At 58.0% G+C, this 10093-nt stretch overlaps 3 protein-coding genes across 3 annotated transcripts; 1 reads left to right on the top strand and 2 right to left on the bottom strand.

The window, feature by feature from the left end:
- Nucleotides 1-797: 797 nt before the first annotated feature.
- On the top strand, nucleotides 798-1598 carry SPSK_07897 (sorbitol/xylulose reductase Sou1; the record flags this gene model as incomplete). The annotated part of the gene is made up of 1 exon (XM_016734550.1): nucleotides 798-1598. One exon carries the CDS (start codon nucleotides 798-800, stop codon nucleotides 1596-1598), a length of 801 nt encoding a protein of 266 aa, XP_016590930.1.
- A 410-nt stretch (nucleotides 1599-2008) lies between these two features.
- SPSK_07474 (acylamide-delta3(E)-desaturase) lies at nucleotides 2009-3502 on the bottom strand (the record flags this gene model as incomplete). Its single annotated transcript, XM_016734136.1, has 1 exon — nucleotides 2009-3502. The coding sequence occupies one exon, from the start codon at nucleotides 3500-3502 to the stop codon at nucleotides 2009-2011; it is 1494 nt and encodes a 497-aa protein (XP_016590929.1).
- Nucleotides 3503-5515: 2013 nt separating this feature from the next.
- Nucleotides 5516-8705, bottom strand: SPSK_06959 (uncharacterized protein; the record flags this gene model as incomplete). The annotated part of the gene is made up of 2 exons (XM_016733629.1): nucleotides 5516-7145; nucleotides 7222-8705. The coding sequence occupies 2 exons, from the start codon at nucleotides 8703-8705 to the stop codon at nucleotides 5516-5518; spliced, it is 3114 nt and encodes a 1037-aa protein (XP_016590928.1).
- Between the last annotated feature and the right edge of the window lie 1388 nt (nucleotides 8706-10093).

The following is a 10093-nucleotide window of genomic DNA, read 5'->3' as shown; positions in this document are numbered from 1 at the left end:
ACAAGGGACCGGTGCAGTTCATTCTCACTGGCTCGTAGTGCGGCATTGGCGTCGTTCTTTTGCACAGAGACGGCGAGATACACGAAATGCGGGCTGTGGGGTTGTCTGGTTGTGTTTCGTTGGAGACAGAGAAACACAAAGAAGTGTTCAGCAACGCGTTGTGAATGGGCAGCTCGGATGTAAGTGGACAGAGTGACGTCACGGGCGGGGCCGGTGCACTTTTAGCAGCATTCGGCCGGCCAGCGGCCACTCGGAAACGGCGTGGGCCTGGCGACGCTGCCCTTTCCATGTGGAAGTGCTGAAATGGAACTGACGGCCAGTGAAGTGCCACTACGAAGTACGTCGCTGCGGCGGCAGAGGAAGGAACGGGAAGCAGAAAAGGAAGGGGCAGGAGGGCCATGAACGGCGCGAAAGAGAAGGAACCAGGAGCATCAAGAGTCTTTGGCCAGCCTCCTTCCGATAAAACAAAAACTTTGGGGATCCTAGTCACCCCACCTGCCCACCAAGCCCCCTCCACAGAACATCGCTTGCCTTCCGTGTAGAGAGTAAGTAGCCGTACCGCGTAAGGGCCATTTTCTATTCCCTGCTTGGAAGGTATCTTCCCTCCTCCGCTCGTTCCTCCCCTGGCTTATAAAGGAACCGTAGATCCCCCTCTTTATTTCTCATTGCTTCATTGCTTTCTCTTCATTCTCTCATCTCTCCAGTTGACTTTATCTTTACAAGTCTCACCTTTCACGCCATCTGCCATTAGCCAATACCTTGTTCGCTTCCTTGTCCCAATACACATCCACGCCACCATGCCTCAGCAAGCTGCGTCCGCCGAACACCTCAAGGACCTTTTCAGCCTCAAGGGCAAGGTCGTCGTCGTCACGGGCGCCTCCGGTCCCCGTGGCATGGGCATTGAGGCGGCCCGCGGCTGTGCCGAGATGGGCGCCGACGTTGCCATCACCTACTCCTCGCGCAAGGAGGGTGCCGAGAAGAACGTGGCCGAGCTGACGAGCAGCTACGGCGTCAAGGTCAAGGCCTACAAGTGCAACGTCGGCGACTACGCGGATGTCGAGAAGCTCGTCTCGGACGTGCTGGCCGAGTTTGGCAAGATCGACGCCTTCATCGCCAACGCCGGCGCCACCGCCAACGAGGGCGTGCTCGACGGCTCCGTCGACGACTGGGAGCGCGTTATCCACACCGACCTGAGCGGCACCGCCTACTGCGCCAAGGCCGTCGGCGCGCACTTCAAGCAGCGCGGCACGGGCTCCTTTGTCATCACCGCGTCCATGTCGGGCCACATTGTCAACTTCCCCCAGGAGCAGACCTCGTACAACGTTGCCAAGGCTGGCTGCATCCACCTGGCCAAGTCGCTGGCAAACGAGTGGCGCGACTTTGCGCGCGTCAACAGCATCTCGCCCGGCTACATCGACACGGGCCTGTCCGACTTTATCGACCAGAAGACCCAGGACCTGTGGAACAGCATGATCCCCATGGGCCGCCCTGGCCTGGCCAAGGAGCTCAAGGGCGCCTACGTGTACCTGGCGTCGGACGCCAGCACGTACACGACGGGTACGGACATTATCATTGACGGTGGCTACACGGTGCGGTAAAGCCGCTGCGAGAGACAGATACCCCCTCTTGAACGTTGGACGATGCGAAATTGACTCACGCCATATGATGGGTTTTTGGAGACACAAACAACCAAAAAGAGCTACATATACAATTGAGATTTGAATACGAAAACAAAATGAAAATAATCCGGCATATGAAACTGAAAAGCCAAGACAGACGTGGCTGATTTGATGTATTGCAAAGTGACGAGCCGTTCTACTCACAATATCTATCCATGCTGTGCGTGCTGACTGCAACAATATGGGTGGACAAAACGCCAAGTACGACCAACATATGCAAAAAGCGCACCGTCCCATTGTTTTTGTCGAGATTATGCACGTGGGACTCCTCCGATTCACAGCCGTCTTACCCCATACCACTAATGTCACTTTTGCATGGGCTCTTTGTCCTACGCCGCCGGCTGACCCTGCTTGCGGCGCCACGCCGCGGCCGACCGCGACTTGGGGTACGTGCGCGCCACGTCCTCTTCGGTAAAGCGCATCGTCAGCCGCCGCAGCCATGCCGCACGCTCGTTGAGCGTCATGCGGCGCTGCTCGGGGCCCAGGGGCACCAGGCGCTTGGCCAGGTAGGCGTAGTCCTGGAACAGGATGAGGCGCAACGAGGTCTCGAGGTAGTCGATGCCGAAAAAGACGAGCCCCTGCTCGGCGGCGTACTGGCGCTTCTGCGCGACAAAGGCGCGCGGGTGCTCGCGCCAGTGGCGGCGCGGGTTGAGGTGGTGGGACGTGTGGTAGCCGTCGTTGAAGCACACGCGGTTGCTGGCAATGTCAATGACGGTGATGCTGGACCGGAAGTCGGAGTCGGGCGCGTCCGGGTCCACAAACGCGTGCTGGCCCCAGTTGCCGAGCATGAGGCCGATGCGCAGAATGACAAACGGCAGCACAAACACAAAGACGGCGGCGCGCTGGTCGGTCACGAGCACATGGTGCGCGCCCGCCAGGACGCTGCCGGCCAGCAGGCCGTAGCTCGACAGCTCCCAGAAGCCAGCGCGCACGCCCTGGCCGACGCGGCGCGTGCGCACAAAGTAGAGCGGCAGGTCAAACCACGCCAGCACGAGGAAGCGGCCCAGGTACTTGCCAAAGTCGACGAGGCTGTCGCGCTGGTACCACATGGTGGACGACAGGTCGTCCGGCCCGTTGGCCTCGACGTGGTGGTGCTTGACATGGTGGTAGTAGTACGAGTTCCACGTATGGCCGATGAGGGGGTCCATGAGGTAGGGAAACAGGCGGTCGACGCCGGCCGTCCACCACTGGTCGCGCCGCAGAATGCCGCCTTGGTGGATGTGCTGGTGCATCATGATGGTGTAGGAGCCAATGCAGCCGAGCAGCACCCACAGCACGTGGGCGATGCCATGCAGCCACGAGAAGCGCCAGAACAGCAGCGCGGCCGCGCTGGGCACCACGGTGGAAAAGTACAGCAGCAGGTGCGTGCAGAACACGACATCCGTCTCGTGCCGCACGACGTGCCGCTGTGCGAACCGGATGTAGGGCTCCAGCACGGCGCGGTGAAACCAGCTGTGCGCGGCTGCCGAGACACGCTGGCCGACACTGGCGGACCGGGCATCCGCCGCCATCTTGCGCCGTGCCGCCACGCCCTCCTGCAGATCGCGCAGGTCGTAGCCGGTGAACACCGTCGGCTCGAAAGCGCTGTTGCCCGGGCTGTTGAGCGCGTCGAGCGTGGCCAGGACAGCATCGTCGGGTGAGCTGACGCCCTCGGGCCGGTCCTTTTGCTTCTTGGCATCCCGCACGGCGTCGGGGTCGTGGTCCACTTCGTCATCCTCGTAATCCCGGTCATCCCGGATGTCCTGGATCAGGTTCTCCAGTACGTACCGGTCGGCCCGGGTCATGAACGGGTCGATCGTGATGAGCTCCTCCGTGGCCGCCATGTTGCGTGTGAGGTGTCAATGGGGAGAGGCGGCAGGGGTGGGACGTGTAGAAGAGTGAGGAAATAAAGAAGAGTCGCACCGTTGGTGCAGAGGTGACGTTGTTTGGTGACGATCTAGCTTGAACTGGCCATGCTCACTTTCGGGAAGGGGAGAATAGCTCAAAATAGAACCAGTCAGTGGAGACTGTGATCCAGGTGTCAAGTAGGAACAGTGGGACAAGAGAAAGAAAAGCTGGGACGCTGGGCCGGAAATAGTAAACTTGAAGATTGAGAGGACGAAATGACAGGACAAAGGACAAAGAAGGGCATAGTCAGCGTGACGACGGAGGAAAGTATGATGTTCAGCGAGGCAGCGAAAATTGGAAATGCTAGGGGGCGGCTCTTTCTCGATTTGGAAAGCTTTTTTATTTATTATGGGGAAGGAGCTAGCTCGACAAGTGCCATAGAGCCAGTAGCTCCAGGGGTCATCAGGAAGGAGCTGTTTACAACGGTCGGCGGGTGACGGAAAGGTCTTGCAGTCTTTTGGACGTCAATTGGCAACTGCAACGACATGTTTCAATAGCTGGCCAAAGTAAGAAGGAACGGAATTGAAAAGACGTTCGGCGCCCCGAACTTATAAGTGGACTGAATTTGTCCCGGTTTTCAAACCCAACCGCGTTTCTGATGCTCCACGATGCGAGCCGTGGAAGACACATGGAAAGGCGGCCGGCCATTGAAAGTGTGGTCCAGCATAGGCAGCGACTAAAAACCAAGCCGGCACCTTTATTCAAGCATACACAACCCGTTTTCTCCGTTCTGCAGCAGCTCGCATTTTTGTGTTTTCCCATGGGTCTCCCCTTCAAACAGGTTTCACGTCGTGAACAAGGAAAAGATGCGCAAAGTGCGTTGTTTGAGGCAGACGCTGGTGCTCCACAGTTGTGAAAAGGGGCCCAACGGCCAGTCCACAAAACTCAGGGACAAAACAAGGAACGCTGGAAATTGGGTGGCATTGTACCTTGATTGTCTTCCAAGGCTTTTCAAACTGTTGCACCAAGACGATGTATGCATGCAATGTTCCTTCTGCAAAAGTACAGAATAGACTTAGTCTTGTCAGTCGCACAAGTGCCGCACTGCAGCCACAGCTGCGTAGGCGTAAAACGCTTCCGCGTGCTCTGACCGCTTGTCTGATTGGCTGCGTTAACCAGATCAATACTCCAAACAATGTAAAGAAATCCAAAGGACAGAGGGTAAAGTGAATTATTCTCTTTACTTAATATCAAAAACGAAACTCGGAAGGACAAACATGCAGGTGGCCTCCCATTTGCTGTTGCAGCCGCACATTAGACAAGCACCGGCCAGCGGAATCTCAGCGAGATGCCAACATCAGTCAGTCGTAAACAATACGCCATTGCGTCGCCCGCCAGCTCGCAGGGAGTCATGCGGACGTACAACATACCTGTATAAGTATTGCCCGCACTCATACTTCTTCTGGGTGTCGACGAAGGTAGACATTTTTCATTTTCGAAAGCAGAGTTTTGATGTGTAAGAAAAGGCTGTCCGAAACTAGAAAATACCACATCCAATAGCATCACGGGCGTTGCTGGTATTTATACACATGGCTGCAACATATTGCAGTTTAAATGGCCAAATAGGCAAGTGAAAAAAACGTGGATAAGCGAACAATGAAATAGGGAATTGTTTGTTGATATTTGCAAGTGAAGAAAGGAGCCGGCGCGCCCTTCGTCTTACAACCAAGAGTGAGTTAGCCGTCGTGACACGGACAAGCGTTCCCTTGCGGCTCCTTTATAGAGTGTGCTCGACAAGCCTTTTTAAAATCTGACTCATCAACGTGATAGTGATTTGGATTTTGGTGATAATTAAAGCTAGTACGGCCAAACATGGTATAGAAAAAAGGATTTGGGTAATAAGAAGAAGCGACGGAGAACAGACTAAGAAATATCCAATGGAAGAAATGAAAGGAGCAGCCGGCTCAAATAATATACACGTAGTCATATAGCCCTCCGCACCCTCGAACTCACGCCTGTACAGAGGCCTCTTGCGGCGTGGAGCTCCCTTCCAAGTTGGCTTCCGGAGCGACGGGAGCGCTGGTCGTAGCCACGGCTGGAGTCACCACGGCCATCTTGTTCACCGTGTTCAGGAATCCACCACGAAGCAACGCCAGTGGATTGAAACCAAGGTTTTCGTAGTTGGTGGCGCTGCGCAAACCGCTGTCGTCTGCCGCCGGAACGGGTTCGGGCGCGGCGGCAGGCGGGGCCGCAGGCTGGGCAGACTCGGCCGTGCTGTCGCTGTTGGCTGCCGCAGAGGCGTCGCCCTCGGATGCCGTCACAGCAGCCTCCACAGCGGCGGCAGCAGCGGCCGCTGCGGCAACCGCTGCGGCGGCCAAAGTGGCAGGGTTGCCTGCTGAAGCGGTGCTGTTCGCATTGTTGCCCGTAGCGTTGGACGGCGACGATTTCAGCCGGCGCGCCAGCGTCTCCCGCAGCGGGCCGTTCCAGACGGAGCTGTTGGGGACCTCGGTAGCGCCCTCGGCGCCACCCTCGACGGGGATCGGCTTGGGTGCGACAACCTCAAGCAAGTCGTTGAGGGTGCGCAGCGCAACCTGGCGCTCGCCGGCGACCTTGGACAGCTCGGCCAAGATCAGACCGGAGAGGCAGATAAAGTAGTGGTGGAACGGGCTGATGGGGGGCCCAGGCGCGCGGCGGGAGACAGCCTTGGCGTCGGTAGCGACAAGGGTCAGCTCGACGACCTTTTTGGTGGCCCAGGAGACGTCGGATGAGAGAGTGGACGGCTGCAGCAGGTACGCCAGCAGGCGGTACTGCCAGTAGCCGAGATGGACGAGCGGAGCGGCCGATTCGGTGACGGAGTCGGGCAGGTCGGCGCGCCACATCTCTAGGCCGAGATCGAGCTGCTGGCTGAGCGGGCCGAGGAAGGCGGCAGAGGAAGAGGACGATGATGGGGTTTGCAGTTGGCGAAGGGGATCCTTCGAGACGAGTGCAGGCGCAATGGATGAGCCGAGCAGGTAGGACAGCTTCGTAAACTGGAAGGCGGACTCGCCCAGAAGCGGGCGCAGGCCGGGCGACAGCACAACGCTGCGCAGTGGGATGAGCAGCGGCTTACCGAGCGCGACGGCATTCCAGCGGTCGAGCACAACAAGCGACCACCACGCGCGCAGGCCCAGGCGAGCTTCGGAGTCGGTGTCGACAGCGCCGGCCTGGGACGGATCGTCTGCTGCAGCCGCGGAGATGGTGGCGACGGTTGCGCCCAGCTGCTCCTGAGGCAGGTCCATTTCGTAGGAAACGGCGACGGCGCGTGACAGAAGCGCCGTCTTTGAGAGGCCGCCGTGGTGGCCCTTGAGAGAGGCCGGCCCATGGGTGTCTGCTTCGATGGCAAGAAGCAGCAACGTCTGCAGGTGGACGAGGTCGTGCAGAGACGTGCGCGCACTGCCTTCCGTCTCCCACTGGGCAAGAAGAGCACTCGCAACACGCGCCAGACCAGTCGTTGGCACGGACCCAAGCGCGTCAGAGACAGCGCGCAGTGCGACTACGAATGCGTCTTGCAGGAATTGGGGGCACTGAGCCAGGTTGTCGAGCACGCGGGATCGGTCGCTAGGGAGGAAGGGGAGGCAGGGGTGGATGGCAGTGAGGTAGCTGCAGGCGACGAGTTAGCATACATGCATGAATACGCAACGAGACGAAGAGGTGGGAGGAAAGTTCGTATACGAACCAAGCAAACACGGCGTCGTCCAGCTCCTGCGACTCGTGATCGGCCAGAGGCAGCAGCCGCTCCATATCCGTGAGCGACCGAGAGAGTGCGTTCGGGGTGTCGCCATCGATGTGCGGTTGAGGCGCGAGCGACACGGCCGAGTACGGCGTGCGCGGCGTCGTGGTGGCCCAGGCGGTGTGTCGGTTGTTGTTTTGCGGGCTGCCGTCGGGCGTCTCTTCCGATATGTTGGCAAAGGGCCGCTTGGCGTTCTCGTTGAGCGAGTATCGCGCATAGCCGTTGGCAGCATCGCCCGCGTCACGCAGGAGCTCGAGGGCGTCGGCGGCGGATGCGGGACTTTGGTTGCCCAGCTTGCCCTCGATGCTGTTGATACGGTCGGCGAGCTCCTTGATGTACCCCTTACTGGGGCCGCGCTTCTGGGGCACGCGGCTGAACAAGCACTCCATGCGCGCGCGCCGGCAGTTGGTGCAGTGCTCGGTCTCTGACACCGCGTCGCACTTGATCTTCTTGCGGCGACACGCGTCACAGGCGCGTGATACCTTGGATCGTTTCCTTGGCGGGATGTGGTCGACGTTGTACTGTTGGGCCATATGCGCCATCTGCAGCGACGCCGGCAAGTGGCTCACGCCCTGGACGTCAGCCGGGTGCTGCAGAGTGTGGTGGTACGCGGACGTCACGTCGGGGCTACCGTATGTGCCATCCGCAGCAGCCGCCGCCGCCGCCGCCGCCGCGACGCGCAACGCCTCGGCGTCGTCTTGGCCGTCATGCAAGCCAGCGCCGGCGTCTGCGCCGCTACTGACACCGCTGGTGGCGTCGTGGAACTCGCCTTCGCGGCGCGCATTGGCCTCGCGCATCATGGGCGCGAGGCCTTGGCTTAGCTGTGCGGCCAGCTGCAGCTCCTCGACGCTCACCGGCGCCCGCACACCCTGCTGGGGTTGGTCGTGGGCCGGGTTGTGCTCCTGCTCGTGCGGCTGTTGGTGTTGCTGGTGCTCGTCGTGCGCCACGCCGTCCTGGCTCTCCGCCTGTTGTGCGGCGGCTGCTTGCTGCACGTGCTCCAGCGCAGCGGCCGCGTACATGTTGTTCTCGTCGTTAGGATGGTGGTCCGCTTGTGCCGCGCCACCGTACACGCCGCCGCTCCCGTCGTCGGCTGGCCCTGTATCCTCCGTTTTAAGGGCGCGCAGGTGCAACTCAGGATACGACTCGTCCGCGTCGCCGCCCATGCTGACGTCGACATCGTCGCTGCCGTTCACTGCAGCGACCAGTGCACGGACATTGGCCTCCGTCGTGGCGGCGCTGTCGTCCAGCTGGCCGCCGCGGCTCTCGTCAGACTGCATGCCTCCGAGCTGCGGATCTATCTGGTCGAGACTGACGTCGGCGCCCGTGGCATTGTAAAAGGAGGTAGCGCCAGCTTGCCCTTCGGCCGTTGGCGTCGGATACTGCTGTGTGAGGGTCTCGTCTGCATTGGCAGCGAGGCCACGTTTGTCCATCAGTGACGCGGTGAGGAAGAGCCCGCGTCGGTGTCGTATGGTATTGTTTTGCAGCGAGACAGGCGTGCGGAGGTTACGGTCGACGCGTCGCGAAAGTCAAGGCAAAAAAGATGTCGAAAGGATCACGGCCGGGGCCCGAAGGGGATACCGCCGGCGAGAGAGAAGAGACAAAGCTTTACATAAAAACCACGTGTCAGCCAATTGACCGTACTACGGCACCGGGCAAGGTCTGCCAAGCTGTCGGCACGCGGCGCACGAGGGACGCGCGACGGATGCCGGCCAATGTGAGCCTCGAAAATACATCACGACAAAGTGTAGTGGTGCTGCAGCAATTTGAAGCATTTTGTAGCAATTTTGTTGCAGAGAATACTGCCAAAATTGCACGACGCACATGTATTGCAGCTTGCAGTGGCAAACAAGAGCAAAAGCGCGGCGAAGCTCGACATATCTCGAGGCAAAAAGAAGTGGACTCACCTCTGGTCAAATAACCTGGAACTGATGATATTCCGATGCTGGGAAGCGCTGCCAGTCGAAGCGCGGCGGAAGAGGAAGAACCAGATGGCCGATGTGGATGGGGAAAGGAGAAAGGAAAAAGAGAAAGTGCGAGGCAGTGGGAGACGGCGAGCTTTCAGGAAAAACTTGTCTGCCGGGAAGAAGCGGTTGGTAGAGTGGGGAAGGCAACTTACGAGAAAATTTTGCATGGTTGGTGTCGTCACGTGATTCGTCACGAAGTGTTTAGTCATCCGGCGACTGCCACTTACACCAAATTGGGTAGCGGCGATGCCAAAAAGCTACATGTTCGCTGAGAGCCTGACGTTTTGCAAGAACGATTTGTTTGGAACTCGTTTCTTGGATTAGATGATGGAATGCTGTAATAAGATTTGTTTTTTACGGTAAAATAATAAAAATAAGTAAATAAAAACGAATGAAAATACAGGCCTTATGGGGGGAAATATCAATTGGAAATTTTTAAATTTTATGGTACCATGAATATTGATATTGAATAAAAAAAAAACAAGAAACAATTGTAGAGACGACGGACACGGATCCGCAATAAAACAACACAATTATAATGGCTGAACTCTGCTCAACATCTCCTACAAACCCATCAGCACGTGTGAACGCGACAAAGACAAGAAGGCTGTAAACTTCACGCAACGGGCGGAAAACATTACTGGGCTGTGCAATACATATTACAATCCACTTGCACGGACTAACAGTTTATGAAAAATATGATACCACTTGTTTCTGATGAAATAAAGGAAAAAGACACATGAGAGTGTCAAGTTTGCGGCCGAGAAAACGGAAAGCACATGACTTGCAATTCACGGTCGTGGTTGCCTGTGTTGCAAAACGGGGATCGCAGTTATTTTAGCGCCGGATTCAGC

Source organism: Sporothrix schenckii (assembly GCF_000961545.1).
Source record: "Sporothrix schenckii 1099-18 chromosome Unknown Cont41, whole genome shotgun sequence".
Lineage (NCBI taxonomy): Eukaryota > Fungi > Ascomycota > Sordariomycetes > Ophiostomatales > Ophiostomataceae > Sporothrix > Sporothrix schenckii.
The sequence above is the reverse complement of the archived record's forward strand: the minus strand, read 5'-3'. Positions and strand labels throughout refer to the sequence as shown.